The following is a 20,118-nucleotide window of genomic DNA, read 5'->3' as shown; positions in this document are numbered from 1 at the left end:
GCTAAAGTAGCATTCTAATAGTATTAATACTTCAACTCCAAAACATTCCGATTTCACTGAGCACTACATTTGACATATGTATGACTTCATTGCGGGCAATTAATTCCCTTTCCATTATTCCATCACCGGGGGCATACATTCAATATAATTTCAATTTAATCAGGAATGTTGTATACATTCAAATATTATAATGACTTAAAAGGGGTACTATACATTTAAAAAATATATTGAGCAATCATTGTGATCGCATGACTATACATTTGAAAATGATAGCCAATCAAAACTTCAGTGAGTGAACGATGCATTTCAAAATGATTATGATCTTATTGGGCAATATATATTCCATTGCATACTTGACTTCATTGAGTCAATACATTATCTTTACATTATTACATCATGCAGGCCATATATTCTAAAAATCATTGATTTTTATTTGGTGACTATACATTTTAAAATTATTACTAGTATCAGTTTGTTGTTATATACTTTGTTTCAGCAGTAATGTGTATTGTTTCACATCAATATGACAAAATGTCCATATACTATATGCTCTCAAAGCAATATATACTTGAAATAGGAATTTAATAAAAACTTATTTTGCACACATTCATATTTTCCCCCAAAGAACTCTTATCTGCCATACATTCAACTTTCAGTTGTTGTGGTGTCTGTAGGGTATGGATGCTTGTTTATATTTATATTTTAATTAGCATTTTCTCTTTAGGACAATCTTATTTCCAATTCCACGTACTGAATGTCATAATTCAAATTCATTTAATCAAACATTTACCATATTTACATTTTTGCCTTTAATTTGTATTGAAGGAAGACGAAACTCTTCTCAAATATAAAAGCGAGTTCTCATCTGGTTTAGTCTCCTGAACGGGTCTCTGATTTACTGTAGCAATATGTATATTCAGCCACTGCCTGACGGAAGGCTTTATAAATGACTGGGTTTTGAGAACATATCAGTCCACCACCTCTGCCAGCCTGACCACTGTCTCTGTTCAAGTCTCCTAGACATGTCCACTGGTCTTTGAATGCATTAGACACACACCACTTGGAATGATCCTCATAGGAGCTGAACAGCTGCAGTCCTGGGAGACAAACTCTTTTAATGTTCATCACATGCCGTGGGAGAGAGCAGTTGGAGGGAAGACGATGTGCCTTGTGCAGCCATGATTCCACAAGCAGATCTGTGTCCAAAGCTTGGGCCACCCAACCTGTGTAAATGTCTGTAGGGAACATTAATAATTGAGTATTAATATAACTCCTTTTTCTTATGTTAAGTTTGAGAGTATGGATCAGTTTCATGCCTGGTCTGGTATCGCCAAATTAAATCGTGCAACCTTAAAGCCTAGGGCCCCCCGGGCAGTCAAAGGTCCCTGGCAGTCAAGGGCCCCTAGTCACTGGCCACATTGGCACGGTCAGTAATCCATCCCTGTCATGGGGGCTGCCATGTTAGGATCAGATGACCAACTGAATACTACTTGCATATTCTCAGTATCTACCCTATTATTGGACACTTTCACTCGTGCATTGTGTTAATGGCAGTGAATTTCTACAATTGCATAGGTCACTGAAAACTACTGTATTTGAATGATGCTGCATCCAGGCCCCTAGGTGTTAGTGTAAGTCCAAGATGACATATTCAAACAAATACTTAGTGCACGTTTAATATGATTTGCTTTAGAGTTACAAACAACTTCCATAATTTTACAGTACAAATATAATATAAGTCAATTTATAGTATGCTGTAAACTACTGTATTCAGTTTTACAGCAATTTTACTGTGGAATGAAATCGCAAATTGCTGGCTATTTGATGCCAGTAAATGACTGTTCATTTTACAACAAAGGTCTTAAAATTTTTGATTATCTTACTATACATCATTTTGATAATGACAGAATGAAGAAGGCATACAGAGGGAAACAAATATTTGCATTTTGCAGGCCATTTGTGGGCCAATGCGTCCACCCCGAGTGGGGCCTGGGACATGGAGTACTAGAGGGAACAGTGGGTGTTCTTCGCGGAGGCAAATAGGTTGACTTCTGCTCTGCAGAACACTTCCCAAATCCTCAGAAGTGTCTGAGGGTGAAGTCTCCACTCCCTGATAGCGCTCTCTGGTGCGATAACAGATACGCTCCGTAATTTAGGCAGACCGGCACATACAGTTGAAGTCAGAAGTTTACATACACATCAGCCAAATACATTTAAACTCACATTAACGTTTTTCACAATTCCTGACATTTAATTGTAGAAAACATTCCCTGTCTTAGGTCAGTTAGGATACCTACTTTATTTAAGAATGTGAAATGTCAGAATAATAGCAGAGATAATTATTTATTTCAGCTTTTATTTCCTTCATCACATTCCCAGTGGCTCAGAAATGTACATACACTTTGTTAGTATTTGGCACCATTGGATTTAAATTGTTTAACTTGGGTCAAACTTTTTGCAAGCCTTCCACAAGCTTCTCACAGAAAGTTGCTGGAATTTTGGCCAATTCCTCCAGACAGAACTGATGTAACTGAGTCAGGTTTGTAGACCTCCTTGCTCGCACACACTTTTAATTCTGCCCACAAATATTCTATCGGATTGATGTCAGGGCTTTGTGATGGCCACTCAAATACCTTGACTTTGTTGTCCTTAAGCCATTTTGCCACAACTTTGCAGGTATGCTTGGGGTCATTGTCCATTTGGAAGACCCATTTGCGACCGAGCTTTAATTTCCTGGCTGATGTCTGAAATGTTGCTTTAATATATCCACATAATTTTCCTTCCTCATGATGCCATCTATTTTGTGAAGTGCACCAGTCCCTCCTGCAGCAAAGCACCCCCACAACATGATGCTGCCACCCCCATGCATCACGGTTGGGATGGTCTTCTTCGGCTTGTAAGCCTCACCCTTTTTCCTTCAAACATAATGATGGTCATTATGGCTAAACAGAGCACATTTCTCCAAAAAGTAAGATCTTTGTCCCCATGTGCACTTAATTTAATTTAATTTGACCAATTGTCACACATTATACATACATTTCTGCATATACATGGTGAAATTATTTATTTTTCACATATCCCAGCTAAGCTGGGGTCAGAGTGCAGGGTCAAGCCATGATACGGCGCCCCTGGAGCAGATAGGTTCAAGGGCCTTGCTCAAGGGCCCAACAGTGGTGTCTTGGTGGTGTTGGGGCTTGAACCCACGACCTTCTGATCAGTAACCCAGAGCCTTAACCGCTGAGCCACCACTGCCCTAACTGTAGTCTGTTTTTCTTATGGCGGTTTTGGAGCAGTGGTAACTTCCTTGCTGAGCAGCCTCTCAGGTTATGTCAGTATAGGACTCGCTTTACAGTGGATATAGAAAGTAAACTTCTGACTTCAGCTGTATGTTGCACGTAGTGATAGGTGATGATCCTCGCTTCACTGGAGGCGTTGTGTCATGCCCACCAATTATGGCGATTGTATTCTGCCCTTTTAATTTATGCATGCCACTACTGTAGTGTTGTCTGAGCGAATTAAGACATGGTTATTCATAATGTCGAAAAGGTAAGTCTTCAAGGCTTGAAAGATAGCCAGTAGTTTTAAGAGGGTTATATGTCATGCCCACTTTGCACCTGTCCAGGTGTCCGTAAGCCAGGCGTTCATCAGTGTTGGGTGTGTTCACCATGTACACAGTGAAGCGACAAATGCGTCAGAATATGCTTTGTGAATACGCGGTTTCCATAAGAAACACTACACACAATGTATCCTTTCATGGAAAATGAATAAGTCTCTAAAGCATGAATTATTCAGAATCCAGGCTAACTTCTAAAAAGTAGCTAATACTTCTGTCTATACATTATAATTTCAGGAGCTCAGGTTTTTCACAACAAGGACAGATACATTTATACTGCTTCAGATGATAAAGCAAGTGAAACTGTAATAACACTGTAAACTAAAAACATATAACAAGGATTCAGTAACGATGGGGATAAAATATACTTTATTGACGCAAAGAGGAACGACATAAGCCAGCTATTTTGTGCCAAATCTGACCCGACAGCTAAAAATACAAATCATTTTTATAGGCTTACTGTAGTAAATCGGGGTAAGTTAAGGACATTGTTTTGAACATTGATTGTTTATGTTCTTAATCAATAATGGCAATTTTTAAATGTTTAACCAAAAAATCTTTACATTTAGATTTAAAAAGAAGATTAGATTGTTTAAATCAAACTGCTGTGAGCTCATTGGCTACCATCAATCTTGCTTGCAAATATTGTATGGGAAACACGACTGGTTACTGAAGGGTCACACAGCTTTTCAAAGCTTTAATTGGCAAGGAGGCAGGACCCAGGTAAGGGAAATGTGGGAGTTTGGAGCTGCAATGTAAAACATGAAATAAGTTGAGAAAGACATGCGGTAGGAATAGGTTGGCCAGACGTCCCGTTTTTCCAGGGACAGTTTAAGCACTTTTTCTAGTGTTCTGTCTTATTCTCAAAAAATGTGTTTTGTCCCATATTTCCCCTCTCCTAAAATGTATCTATCGCCTATGTGGCTTTCTCAGTCTGATGAGAATTCTAATCAAAGTTAGCCACAGATACGGCTTGTAAAACCAATCAAATCACACCGTCTTATTTGAAGTACATGATTGGATTAATCTATCCAATCACAATCCCTTATCAATAGACGTCGTCCAGTTAGTGAACTGATTGAAGAGTCAGTTTGAAAGAGCGCAATGAAATTGTGGCTGGAAAAACATCAAGGAAGCGTGCATACTTTCTTTCTCAAGAAAAATATCTTTCTCAAGAAAAAGTTTCTAAGAGACATTTTCAGCAATCCTTGCACTAAATTTTGGATTGGCTTCACACTCAAGCAAACAGCCACTTTTAACCGTGCACTGGAGATAGTAGAGCAAGGCAACAAATAATCCAAAGAAGTGGCTTTGCACATTCATGACCTGAGAAAAGACTTGTAGGCCAGGCTGGAGGAATCATTCATACCCTCTGACATTTAAAAGCAGCTGGATGCCCTGGTTGAAGCTGGTGACATGCGAGTGTATGATTTCTTTTGTGCAGAGAGAAACTTTTATTCAGCATCGGTGGATTACCTCCAAAATTGGAGTCACTCATTGAAGAACACAGAAAAACTTGAGTGAGCCCTACTAGGAGACATCCCAGAGTGGAAAGACATTCAAAGCAGCTTCGAACAGTTCTACTCCAGAATCCCCGCTCTCAGTTTGATGGACGAAACCATGCTCTTTGACGAAAAACATTGTCACTTGTCGCATCACTGAGTGGAACATGAACAAGACGGCCGTGTCTGAGAGATGGACGGATGTTTTTCATGAGCTGGAGAGCAAGACCATCAACTTCGGAGTCTTAGCCAAGTTCGTGGAGTTTGTTTTATGCCTGCCTGGGACATCTGCATCTGTGGAGCGTGTGTTCACAGCAAGGACACTGGATAAATCTCGACTCAGTGTAACAGTCATGAAGGCAATGCTTTTCGTACATCTTAATTTTGGACTGGACTGCTTTGCATTTTACAATAAACTCTTAAAAGACAATTGCCAGTGGCGCTTGCAGCTGTACGGCCGTATGCGCTCCAACTGACCTGAGAAATATTTACTCTCAAAATATTTCTCCAATCATGAAATGTGTCCCATATTTCTGTTGGCTGTTTAAAAGAACTAGCAATGCCCAAGTTGCAAATTAATAATTATTTTTCGGTCCTTTTCAGTAAATTGGCCAAACGGGCTTGCAAAACGTTCTGAATCGATTCATGATTCAGTACAATTAGTTCAGAGCGCTCTCTCACTGAATCATTTGGAGCAGTTTCTCACACAGTAAAACAGTGTCAGAATATTTAAGAATCATGCACTGGATACAATGTAAATTTACCTACAGTCAACTGAAACAAAAGGCTGTCTTTTTGAGAGGTAACTTTGAGAAACTTCAGCTAGTGCTTTGGCATGTGAACAAGGGGCTGTTCAAACTGAAAGTGTTTTTGCGTCGGCTCGCGCTGTTTTTCAATCGTTTTCCATTTAAACCTTCACTAGTTGTCTTTTGACAACTGCGTCATGATTTACTGTGTTTTTAGCATCTCTCAATTGAGTGTTGCATTTTTAGATGCTGTGTCAAGTTAAAAAGAAATCCATCCTCACGAGAATAAAACAAATACGTATCTCAAAGTCACCAGAATTGAACGCTTTGGTGTTGTTTTTTTCACACAAAAAAACTCACTGGGGAGCATGATCCCGGACCCCCTAGATATAAGGTTTGCAAACCGACCTGGGCCTGATGTGATCTGAGAACCCGACAGGTTTCGGGTTGGGTTCAGGTTTGTAATTAATGAAAAAAATAAACAGGCCTACCGATCTTGTTCAAAGCTCTCACTCACTTACACACGCGAACAGACGAGTTAGGGGCTGTTCATACAGAATGTGTTTTTGCACACGTCTGTTCTGTTTTCCCATTGTTTAAACACATGGTGGACAAATGTCTTTGACATTTGCACTGCGTATCACTTTTTCTTCAGCGTCTCGTGCAGGACCAGCACTGTTTAAACACCATGTCTAGTTAAAAAGTACTTCACGTTTAAAAAAACGCTTGTTGAGATGCTCTGTTTAATTTTTTGCGCTGTGCCTAGATTGTTTTTAGTGCTGTTGTCACAAAGATTCAACAATCTCAACAAGTTTAGACTGCATAGAGGGTACTGTTGCATTGTGTTACGATCCCTGGTTGTCTGCCCCATGTTTTCCGTGTCACTGTCACCACGTTTCCCGGTCTTCATCAACATTCATCGAACGACAAGGAGTGGAGAACAAACAGGGTTAATATACACACACAGGATGATCACAAATAACAAACAGGTGCGAACAATAACACAATGTTGAGGATTGGGAACCATGGTGACGGTGACATGAAAAACACGGGGCAGACAACCAGGGATCGTAACATAACACTCATAACATAACATAACGAACGACAGGGTAATGGAGGAACAAACAGGGCTTAAATACACAGACACATGATTATACAAATGACAAACAGGTGCGAACAATGACATAGTGATGAAGACCGGGAAACATGGTGACGGTGACACGGAAAACAAGGGGCAGACAACCAGGGATCGTAACACATTGTTTCATATTATTCCAGATTGTTCTGCACCAGGTGAAGTTTCAGCAAATAAACAGCAAAGCAATGCTTTTTCCCTTCAGCTCTAGTGTACTGAGGGCTGCCGTGCCTTTTTAAAACTGTGTAAAGAATGTTGCCTATATGCTTACAAAAAAACAGCTATACTAGGAGAAGAAATTAGATAGTAAGCGATTTCGGGTTTGGGTTGGATTCAGGCTTCAAAATCTGGCTGGGTAGGGTTGGGCCACATGGTGGGTTTCATTTTAAGGCCGATTCAGACCTCCAAAAATTAAATCCTGCAGGCGCCCATGACAAGCACACAGGGTTGGGAGGGTTACTTTTAAATGTATTCCATTACAGATTACAGAATACATGCTGTAAAATGTAATTTGTGACATATTCTGTTAGATTACTCAAGGATAGTAACGTATTCTAAATACTTTGGATTACTTCTTCTGCACTGGTAGGTATGTGTGTGATCTTGTTTTAAGGAATTTTAGATATTTTTACAGGAAAACAATATAAAAATGATTATCAAGAATATGATTTTTGCCCTAATATCAAAGGTCTTACTAGAAAAAAGAAATCATGATCCAAGTTTCTTGATAAAAAATATGATCGTGCCTGGTAACATGTGCATGTAAAATGGCTTGAAATAGCATTTTAGCTTAGCATAAAGCTGACAATTTACACAAGGTTTATTTCTATTTCTTCTGCTCCAAACTTACTTCAAACTTACTTCTCTGTCTGCTCATATGAATGTAACACATCATAAGAAAGTGTTTCACCACTGTTCAAATGAACTTTGGATCGCATCATTTATATGTATAAATGTTTTAAATCTGAAAGGACTAAATATTAAATTAAACATATGGAAATAAAATGCAAAGTAATTTCTTTAGTAATCAAAATACTTTTTGAATGTAACTGTATTCTAAATACCAATTATTTAAATTGCAACTGTAGTGGAATACAGTTACTTATATTTTGTATTATAAATATGCGTTCCCATTATATGTATTCTGTTACTCCCCAACCCTGCAAGCGCACACTGAGAAAAATTGCTGCCAGGTGACAGTTACAGATGCGGATGCACCCTCTTCTTCGCATTGATTTACGTGCCAAGGTAAGGATATGTAATTTCATATATTTAATTTTTTCTGGCAGGGGGCTGTCCCATTTTCCACAAGTAGGAATTTGGTCATCCTAGGTATGAATGAATTAACTTGGTGAATTGTAATACTTTGCAGAATGTTAATTTTAATATGGCAGTGGTCAGATTGTGAAAAGTTTTGAAAGTACAATGATGTATGCAAACATTAATGTACAATTTTATCGCTTATTTAACATTCACAACTCGTAAATAAATGGTTCACAGGTGTTCACTTTACATTAAGGTACACTTTCATAGCTTATTAATGTTGGTTACTCAATAATTGGTTATATATGATTAAAGTTTAAATATCCATTAAAATGAAGGTTTTTTTGAACAATCTTTTTATGAACAATAGAGAAATCAGAAGAGTCAAACAATGGGTGGATACAAGTATGAAGACCCGCAGAGGACTGGGTAAGACATCCCTCGGAGTAGCACCATTCTTTTTACATTAAAATGACCAGGAAAGTGACATAAGTCAAGACATTACAGTAATGAATATCAGCACAACATCTTTTAATATTTATACTAGTCAATTTTTGCAGGAAACTGATATAAATCATGAATTTAGACATTTCATGATTTTGATTAAAATACGTATGAATAAGTGCCTTTATTAAGCATTTATAACATGTGAGTTAAAATTGGCTCTTCATTTGGCAGGCATTGCATGAATTATTTTTTTTTCATGTTGTCATAACTGTACATAAATGATTACTAATGCATTAACAGTAAATTATTTTAGTTGTTCTGACAGTATTATTGCTGTATTTCTAACCGCAACTTACTGTAGATACTGTTTACAGTATGTTGCTGTCAATTTTTCTTTCTTTCAAATTTTGTTGTTTTTACAGTATCAATACACTTCGAGAATGTGGAGAGCCATCAGCCCGAGGACGGATGCGCGGTAAGGTCTGTTTCTGAGATACCATTATGAATGGTCACTTTGCGAGCGTGCGATTGAAGCGTCTCGGATCAAAAATGGGCTGAAGCCCACGTCTCACTCCGGAACAAATGTTTGTTTGTTTGTGTGAGAATATTTGTTTGTCTTGTGAAGCCATTAGAGAGCTTTCCTTTTTATGTAAGAATCTTTGTGTATCATCCCAGTGAACTCTAGCAGGGATTGAGCAGCGTGTGAATGTGTGTGTGCATCTCTTTCAACAAGCGCTTTCTCTTTTGTGTGAGAACATTGGTTGTGTGAACACAACACACAGAAACACATTTGTGTATCATCCCAGTGACCTACGGTGGGGAATGACCAGCGTGTGAATGTGTGCGTCTCAATATTTGTGACTAGAACATTTCTGATTTTTATGAAAACATCGTTTATGTGAACACAATACACAGAAACAGCCTGTGGGAAGCCTCCCAGCAAACACCAACGGGGAGGGGAAGCGAGTGTGTAAATATGCGTGTGTGTGTTGAGCGTGTGCAGCACGAGCAGACACAACAAGCATTTTCTCTATTGTGTGAGAAGATAATTTATGTGAAAATCATCACACAGAAACAACATACGTGATCTCCCAGGGAACTCCGGTGAGGAGGGGAAGTGAACGGTGTGTAAATGTACACGTACAGATGGTGCAGACACAAACAACGCTTCAACAAAATACAAACAACAAACAAAATAAACATCTTGAAAATCTGAACTCTTGAGCACTGTCATATAATAAATGTAAATAGTTGCCCAAGTACCGTGCTGTACTTGTGCTGCATAATGTGATGTCAATAAACGGCCAGGACATCAACCTAAATTACACGCAGAAGAGGTTTTTTTTAAGAATTTAAGAGCTCTTACCATCTACGTAGCTCTGTGATTTGGCAAAACTGAAAAAGGTCTGTCCTCCAGCTGATAACAGCTTCTCCAGACTCCTCCTGGTTTTTATGGCCGGAGTCTTACCATCACAAATTTGTGCCATGACTGCAAGTGTGCGAAATGCCACAGGGACAGAACAGTTGTATACACGTGGGCCAATATATGCTAGATGCCGTGCTGTAAGAGAGAGGAACACCAATTATATATATATATATATTTATATTTTTTTTTTATATATAAATATATATATATTTTTATATCATTTTCAAAAGTTTTTTCTATGTGCAGTGGGGTCCAAAAATCTATTTAGCAATTTAATATTTTTGTTTTCATTGCATATTATTTTACCAACATAACAAATTGAGTAACAAGTTGAATTGAAAAATTTTGTAGCATTTGGTTCACCCCTTTTGCTTTAATGACAGCATGCAATCGAGTTGGCATTGACATGATTTGAGAATGTTCCAAAGAGAATCTTGAATGCTTCAATGGAGAAAAGGAAAGATGTCCTTTTTTTAAATCCTATAACTTTGTTCATTTTCTGTTAACTTCAAGTATTTTTTTAATATTTATTAAACTTGTTTATTTCAATGAAAGAAAATTCAATGTGGTCTCTGACTTTTGGATGTTAGAACAACATTAATAAATAGTGAAATAACAAACTGTTATAGAGAGCAATACAATTTTTCTGCTTGTATTTTAAGTTACAAAAATTCAATCACATGTCCTATGTACAATGAGAATTGTAGATGCTCACATATCTGAGGTAACTGTGTGTAACTGTATGTAATACAGTGCAGGGTCTGGCCATAGTATTTTCCCGATGCCGGATAACTGTAATCTCTCTCTGGAAATGGAGGGAAATGAGGAACGCTGTGTGTGATCCAGAATCCCTGAGACTGATCAAATAAAATCACTCCTGCATAAATTATATACATGACAATACAGTTACCCACAAAACCTCATGCAATATGAAACAATTTCAATTTACAGGAAACAATATTCATCCATAATGGATAATATACATGGAGCATGGAAGTTGTATTCAAACATAAATTTATGATTTTGATGTGAATAATACATAGAAGGGAGCTGAACTGCACTGAATTTGAATTTGAATATGATATTCAGATTGGACTCATTGTAATCAGATTGGACTCATTGTAATCAGATTGGACTCATTGTATTTAGCTTGATATTGCTTGAAGTTGTCTTAATGCATAAATAACATATTTCTCTGATCAAAGTTTGTTTTGAGAGTATGAAAAGTACAAAGATTTATTCCCTGCAATTGCCAATATTACAATTGTTTTCAAGCCTGTATTTTTTATTTTATTAATCTTTCTTTTCTTTCTTTTTGGCAACATAATTCAGAAATGTACCTTTTGTATGCCCATAATTGCTCGGGTACTTCAGTTCTGGTGGGGCATCATTGTACAGAATATAGACTGAACTGTTGGACTGAAAAATGCGATTTGTCATTACTGTTATCTGTGTATATGTCTGTTACCTGTGAACAGCAGTGTCAGAAATGAACTTTTTTATTAAAGTAATATTCCGGGTTCAATACAAGTTAAGCTCAGTTGACAGCATTTGTGGCATAATATTAATTACCACAAAAACGTATTTTGACTTGCCCCTCATTTTCTTTAAAAAAAAAAAAAAAAGCAGAAATCTGGGTTACAGTAAGGCACTTACAATGAAAGTAAAAGGGGGCCAATTTTTTAAGATTCATACACTATTTCAAAAGTATAGCCACAAGACATAAACAATATGCATGTAAACCTTGTTGTAGTGTGATAAAATTGCTTACTAACCTTTTCTGTGTAAAGTTATAGCCAATTTTACAATTTTGTTACCATGAAGATGTAATGTCAACAAACCTTAAAACCTTAAATTGACTATAAAAATTACAATTGAAACAACTCTACAGTTCAAATAATACATGAGTTATAACAGAATAATTAATGTAAGTGCTTTTCTAAAATTATAAGCTTCATATTTCTGCCTTTAACCCCTCCAAAAATTGGCCACATTCACTTCAACGGTAAGTGCCACACTGTAATCTTGATTTTTGGGACAAGTCCAAATAGTAGGCTAATCAACATAATGCCACAAATGCTGTTGATTGAGCTTAACTTAACTTAAATTGCGTAACTGCAATATTTCTTTAAGGGGCAGCATTTGCCCACTGAATTGATGTTTTAAATTGTAATTATCAGTCATTATAAATATTGCACACAATTATGCCTTTACTGTATATTTAACATAAACTGTATAATATATAACCAGGGCTCTGCAAGTGAATATATATATGTGTGTGCTAGAATAGTTAGCATTTAAAGATGTCCTTACTGTATATCTGGAGTAGAGCTGTGTCATTGTTTTGCTTAAAGCTCCTTTACTGCTGTTTACTGTATGTTTACTCAACTGCCAGTTCATGAATGATGGGTCCAGATACATGTATTCCACCCCACTTCCCTGAACCTCCATCTTATAAATGGGAAGTTTGTAAATAAGGAACCTTTTAAAAGAATTTGTTCAGAGATTTACCACAGTGTAACATTCTGTATACGAATATGCTGTGTGATAGCTTGCAATGCATAACTACAAAAGGAGTGCTAAACAACTTTCAAACATGTTTTGAAAAGACAAACAGCAAAGATTTCAGATCAACTTACCAGTCCACAGGTTGGCCATCCTCATTTAAGCACGATATCTCTGCCTGTGAGAAACAGACAAAAAACATCACGAGACATACAAAAAGCCTGAAGAATATAAACATTTCAGTCTGTGATTCAAAGTGAATCAAACTCATGAATTTTCTGTTCAGATGAAAACAGAGAAAGTGCTCGTGTAGCATGCTGAAAAGTTAAATCATAACACGTTTCAGTTCAGCTTGTCTAATGTGAGAAAGGGGAAGTGATTCTTGTGACAGATATCATGCTAGCTGCAATCTAAACCTGCATTATGCTTCAGAACAAAGAAGCTAGTTTTCTTTGCATTTATTTTAATGAAATATAAATGAAATATAAGTCTGAGACCACACTGAAAATGTGTGGTTTTCATTTAAACCTGGAAATGAAGTTTTTTATGAATTGAAAAATGTAAAACAAAGAAAAAAGTTAGAAGGAGGAACTTAAAATGAATAATAATGATCCCTCCATCCATTTTCTTCCACTCATCTGGGTCCGGGACTCAGTGGCAGCAGACTCAGCAGGACAGCCCATATGTCTGTGGCAGGGCGGAGGGGGGCTGGGTCGTGATCATACACACCCAGTCCCTTATCAGGCAAATTAAGCCTCCGAGAGGGATAAAGGCCGATGACAGACGGTGGTGCAACGAGAGAGAGATAGTTTACGGACATGTCCGTCATGTGTGTGTGTTTGTCTTCTGTTTTAGTTTATTATTAAACCATTATTTATGTTGAAAAGCCGGTTCTCGCCTCCTCCTTTCCATTGATCCCTTTACAATGTCCTTTTCCTCAGCCACATCCTCCAGCTCTTCCCGGGGGATCCCAAGGCGTCCCCAGGCCTGCCGAGTGATAGAATGTCTCCAGCATGTTCTGGGTCTGCCCCGGGGTCTCTTAACAGTTGGACATGCCCAGAACACCTCCCTAGGAAGGCATACATAAGGCATCCTGACCAGATAGCCAAACCAATCCTTTTAATGCAGAACAGCGGCTCAACTCTTTACTTCCACACCTTGTCTCTTAGGGTGAGCCCAGCCAACTCTGCGAAGAAAGTTAATTTCGGCCGCTTATATCTGCACTTTTATTCTTTCGGTCACTATACAAAGTTCATGACCATAGCTGAGGGCCAGAACATGGATTGAGTGGTAAAGTGAAAGCTTTGCCCATAGACTCCCTCTTCACCATCAATGTGTGGTACAACCATATTACTGCCACCACTGCACCACTGCACCAATCCACCTATCGATCTCATGCTCCTGTTTAACTCATTCATGAACAAGACCCTGAGATACTTAAACTCCTCCAATTACTCCCTACCCAGAGAGGACAATCTAACTTTTTCTGACAGAGAACCATGACCTCAGATTTGTAGGTGCTGACTCTAATCCCAACTGCTTCACACTCAGTTGCTAACCGCCCCAGGGCACGCTGGAGGTCGCAGCCTGAAGAACACACCAGAACAACAGCATCCACAAATAGTGGAGATGCAACCCTGAGGCCCACATTCCGATCCTCGGCCATGCCCTGAAACCTGTCAATGAATATCACAAACAGGATAGGCGACAAGGGACAGCCTTGGTGGAGTCCAGCAACCACTGGGAAAAAACCTGACTTACTCCTAATAATGCGGAGACAGCTCTTGCACCGGTTGTACAGAGACCAGATGGGACACATTAACGGCCCCAGTACCCAATACTCACTTAGCGCCCCCCACAAGACATGGTCATAAGCCTTCTTCAAAAGCACAAAACACATGTAGACTGTCCAAGCAAACTCCCACATCCCCTCTAGGATTTTCACCAGGGTAAAGAGTAGGGGTGTTACGGTTCAAATTTCTCACGCTTCGATTTGTATCACGGTTTTAGGGGCACGGTTTCAGTACGGTTCAGTATTTGTTATGTTCAGAAAACAATATTACTGCCAAATTCAAAGAATACTCTATTTGGTGAACACTTCAACAGGTTTGCCCTTGAATAACAATCATTGTTTTACAACAGTAACCAAATAATTTCTTATTTCTAGCCTTAAAGGCTTTTCAGTCAGAAATATCAAACTGTCATGTCCTGGTTCGCTCAGACAACATGACAGTTGTGGCATATATAAACCGCCAAGGTGGAATTCAGGAGACTTCACCCTCAAACTGTAATGAGGATTTGGGAAATATCTGGCAAAGCAGAAATCGATCTATTTTCCTCAGTAGAGAATACCCACTGTCCGCTCTGGTACTCAAAGTCCTAAGTTGTCAGGCAGAATGTGGTGACAACGGATGCTTCCAACACAGGTTGGGGGCGGTGTGAGATGGCACCTGGACAGGTGTAAGGAGGGCGTGGCACATCAACCGCTTAGAGCTATCGGCTGTAATTCTAGCCTTAAAGGCTTTCAGTCAGAAATAGTTAGTTGTCATGTCCTGTTTGTCAACATGACAGTTGTGGCATATATAAACAGCCAAGGCGGAATTCATTCACCACCACTGTTGAGAATGACGCATCAACCTCCTCCTATGGAGTGAGCATCATCTCTCTCTGAGAGTGACATATGTCCCAGGCCGCTTGAATTACAGCGTGGGCCTACTGTCATGCTACGGGGTGATACTGGGCAAATGGAGACTTCATCCTCAAAATATACTGAGGATTTGGGAAATATTCTGCAAAGCAGAAATCAATCTATTTGCCTCAGTTGAGAATGCCCACTGTCCCCTCTGTTATTCGAACAGAATAACAGAGAATTCCCCAATGGGAAGGGACGCAATGGCACACAAATATCCATTTCCTCTGATTTGCCTGATCCACTCTGTCATATGCAAAGTCCGAGAGGACAAGGAAATGGTTCTATTAGTTGCACCGAAATGGCCAACCAGCCATGGTTTTCGGAAATTATGGAGATGATGTACAACTCACCATGGGAAATACCACTGCGGAGGGATCTCCTCTCTCTCAGGCGCAAGGCAAAATCTGGCATCCCCAGCTCCAGCTGTGGAACCCGCATGTGTGGCCCCTGAACTGAGTGCACTACACGCACCAGAACTGACGCGTTCAGTCATGAACACCATTTTACAAGCCATATCACCATCCACAAGACGCCTCTATGCACTAAATGGAAGGTGTTCGCTGATTGGTGTCTCTCACACAGCAAAGACCCAGTAAACTGCCCGATACATGAAATTCTAATAATTCATCAAGAGCGATTAGACGCAGGACTCACCCCCTCAATGCTCAAAGTGTATGTGGCAACTATATCTGCGTATCATGCACATGAAACCGGCAAGCATGATTTAATCACAAAGTTCCTTAAAGGAGCAAGACGATTAAACCCACCTCGGCTGGCTACAGTCCCGACTTTAGTCCTAAAAGCTCTCGCAGGGCCCCCATTTGAGTCTTTGGACTCTGTTGATTTGAGCATGCTCTCCATTAAGACCGCACTACTGCTGGCTCTGGCCTCAGTCAAATTGGTAGGTGACATGCATGCATTATCAGTCGAGTTTGGCCCAGGCCTTTCAAGAGTCACTGTCAAACCAGGACAGGCTGTGTACCCAAGGTCCTGACCACACCCTTCATAGCTCAGGTGGTTCACCTTGCGACCTTCTTCCCTCCTCTATTTAATTCAGATGAGGAACAATCATTACATTATTTATGCCCTGTGGGGGTGCTGCACACATACGTTGAGCACACCTGCCAGTTCAGACTGTCTGATCAGCTCTTTATATGCTATGGTGGAGGCACAAAAGGAATGTCCATCTCCAAGCAAAGACTTGTCGATGCAATTACCCTGGCTTATTAGTCGTAGGGTCAGACTTGGCCAATAGGTGTTTAAGCACACTCAACTAGAGGCATGGCCTCCTCATGGACATGGACAAATTGTGTGTCTTTACAAGACATATGTTTTGCAGCAGGATGGTCCTCATAAAACACATTTGCAAGGTTTTACATCCTAGATGTAACGTCTCTTTCTTCACAAGTCTTCTTTGTTTAGAGCAGTTGCTATTCATTGGCCATATAAATATATACTTATGCCCTTCCCTTTAAGTAAGGGCTCTCCATCATTACACAACCGCCTGCATTCAGGTCAATATAATTACCATAAAGTCACAAGCACTTTCATTATAAATAAACTCCCTTTCTGACTGGGTTCATAAGGAGTTAATTGTACTATATGACTATAGTTCATATATTCACTATAGTTCATATATTCAGCGCTCTCCTCCTGGCCATCACGAGGATGCTCATTTCGGTCGTCGTCCCATAAGACTGAGCTGCCATGTTTCCTCTCGGGGAAGTTATGTTGTGTAGTGCGGTGTGATGGAATTCTGTACCCCATATGCGGTACTACGCAATGACAAGTGGACTGAGTCGTAAGGGAACATCTCGGTTCCATGAGACGAAGGGAACGAGACATTACGAACGCTAGCTGCACTACAAGGCATGAGTGATGTGCTCCTTGTTCTCAGTCAGAAATTTTGAGGAAATGGTGTCTGTGCACCGGGGCTCAAACACCATAGCCAATATTAGAATATAGGCATTATAGAGAGGTTTCAAATAGGTTGTGTATGAAGGTGCTCCCCATATACGTTACTACGCAATGTCTCGTTCCCTTTGTTTCAGGGAACTGAGGTTATGTATATAACCGAGACGTTTTACAGCATTTATTAATCTGGGTTCATGTTAATTTCAACATATACTGATAAATACATAAAAAACACAGTGGGTGTTTCCCTATATTATGAAAACATGAATCTATATTCAGGTACTCGCGTGATATTTCAATATATAAAGCCTTTATTAGAGGGGCTTATATCTTTAAAAAAAATACCAGCAGCACTCTTGGATATAATTTCTTTTCATCATAAACTAATATATTTTTTTAAATCAAAAGTTGTATTTATTAACATTAGTTAATACAATATGAACTAACAAGAACGAACAATGAATAATTGTATTTTTATTAACTTACATTAGCAAATATTAATAAATGCTTTAAAATATATATATTGTTAATTGTCTGTTCATGATGCCTAATGCATTAACTAATCTTAACGAATGAAACCTTTTTGTAAATTGTTACCAACTACTCAAATATCATATATCAAAATGCGAAGTGTATATTATGAGGTGGTTATTGTGTGGATTGTTGCAAAATTGTTTACTTAATCAGTACACAGTATATCTAATCTTGTTTTCCGTAAAAAATATATAAACATCAAACACAAAAATTGTTTAAATGTAAGAGAGTTTTAAACCAACATACAAAACCACAGGTAGAAAAATTAAGCATTTATGTTATTGGACCTTACTGTAACTGAGCTACTGTATAACCCTTTTGACAAATTTCCCATGTCACAACTAGCCCCAATCAACACTATATGTTCAAGCAAGGTTTTGTTTAACAGCTGCCATGCCTTTTCAGTGACTCCAGTGGTTCACAGCAGTGAGAAAAATTATGGTACTGAAGACCATTCAGTCTGGATTTGAGGGCTTCCTGTGGGACCATTTCACCACTCTGACAGAGACGGAGGACAGATTCTTCTGCACTTCTGTTTACGTGAAATGGCGTTACAAAACCGTGAATGTGGCATTTGATGCTGTATGGTAAAAACAAACCTTCCATACAGTTTTATTGAGTATGATTTTTATTTCAAGACACATAGTATAGACCTATACACTGAACAATGACAATTTATTTGCAGGAAAACTGTGAGGGAGACCATCATTGAGAGGTTTGCTGGACCCTATGATAGTGGGGAATATTCCCCTTCTGTTCAGAAAACTCTATATGATACACAACTTGTGCTCGACAGAATTCCAGAGGTAAGTCAAACTGAATTTTTTATGCTGATAATGTTTTCTTTTACACTTTTATATACAGTAGGAGCAATACAATTGAGTTACACATAATATATATAAATATATTTATACATATTTGCTGCCAAACCAGCATTATTTCTTTTTTATTTCCCTCCTTTTTCCCCCCAATTTGGAATGATCTATTGCCAATGTGCTCTAAGTCCTTGTGGTGGCATAGTGACTCGCCTCAATCCGGGTGGCAGAGGACGAATCTCATTTGCCTCCGCGTCTGAGACAGTCAATCCGCGCATCTTATCACATGGCTTGTTGAGCGCATTACCGTGGAGACATAGCACGTGTTCAGGCTTCACGCTATTCTCTGCGGCATCCACACACAACTCACCACGCGCCCCACCGAGAGTGAGAACTGCATTATAGCGACCACGAGGAGGTTACCCCATGTGACTCTACCCTCCCTAGCAACCGGGCCAATTTGGTTGCTTAGGAGACATAGCTGGAGTCACTCAGCATGCTCTGGATTCAAACTCGAAACTCCAGGTGTGGTAGTCAGCGACTTTACTCGCTGAGCTACCCAGGCCCTCAAGCATTATTTCTTAATAGATATGATGAATATGGGACTCCCAAACAAGGATGAGAGACTGAAATCCATCAGGAAAACTTGTCGAATGAAGTGACACAAGGGGTCTTCCTGGGACACCAAACGTACCTCAGAACCTGAGAAAAGGCCAATGTCAAGTTGGCAGACAGAATTTGCATGCCCCGCCCCGGACATACAGGTATAAAGGGAAGCGGGGCAGCGAGTGCCAGTCAGAATTTTTCTTCGGAGCCGAACAGTTGTGCAACAAGCAAGCTGAGTTCACCACTGCTTCAATTACCTCTATTGGTGATAAGCATTGCTGTTGGATCTACAGCACGTTTCCAGCTGGCGTTCTCTCTCTCTCTGCACGCTGTGCAGTCTACATCCTAGGTGCTTCGACAGCGCTTTCATTGCCTGAAAGAGTGTTTCTCCTCCTAAAAAGAGTTTATTTCCTCTAAAAGAGTTTGAGTTCCCACTCATAAAAGAGCAATACTCAGCAGGCGTTGAACGTCCTTTTCAGGACGCGTCTTTTTAAAGATGTATTTCCGCCTCTGTGTTGTTCCTGGATGCGGTTGATTTCTCTCCACTTCTGAAGGTCATAAAAGCTGCCTCGAGTACCTGGGCTGTGATCACATGCAGGCAGCGTTTTATGAATGGTTCATGTTCTCAGTGCAAGAACATAGCCATGGCAACATTGTGGCTTTGAAAATGCAAATTCGCTCTCTGACAGTAGGTGATGCTTAAATAGCACAGAAATATAGCTGTTACCCTTGTAACGCCTGTACACATAGCAGCCCTGTGCTTATAAACTATACTTTATTAGGCATTATATGGAGGTAAGATGAAAAGAAAATGCCATCAAAACTTTTCTGGAGACTGTCAGTTCCATTCAGAGATACATTTATATAAAATAGTCATTCAAGGGCTATAGTTAAAGTCTTCAGAAGTCATAATCACTATG

At 39.3% G+C, this 20,118-nt stretch overlaps 1 protein-coding gene across 2 annotated transcripts; it reads right to left on the bottom strand.

The window, feature by feature from the left end:
- Positions 1-451: 451 nt before the first annotated feature.
- Positions 452-12,977, bottom strand: dnase2b (deoxyribonuclease II beta). Of its 2 annotated transcripts, XM_052111317.1 has the most exons (6): positions 12,772-12,977; positions 12,446-12,614; positions 11,473-11,551; positions 10,848-11,009; positions 10,073-10,267; positions 452-1,235 (listed from the first exon to the last, which is right to left on the bottom strand). In XM_052111317.1, exons 1-6 carry the CDS (start codon positions 12,951-12,953, stop codon positions 871-873), a joined length of 1,152 nt encoding a protein of 383 aa, XP_051967277.1. In that variant the 5' UTR covers positions 12,954-12,977; the 3' UTR covers positions 452-870. The 2 variants fall into 2 exon arrangements, with proteins under 2 accessions (XP_051967277.1, XP_051967278.1); XM_052111318.1 differs by lacking the exon at positions 10,073-10,267.
- Between the last annotated feature and the right edge of the window lie 7,141 nt (positions 12,978-20,118).

This window comes from Xyrauchen texanus, chromosome 39 (genome assembly GCF_025860055.1).
Source record: "Xyrauchen texanus isolate HMW12.3.18 chromosome 39, RBS_HiC_50CHRs, whole genome shotgun sequence".
Classification (NCBI taxonomy): Eukaryota; Metazoa; Chordata; class Actinopteri; order Cypriniformes; family Catostomidae; genus Xyrauchen; species Xyrauchen texanus.
Note: the sequence above shows the minus strand (reverse complement) of the source record. Positions and strands in the feature narration are given on the sequence as shown.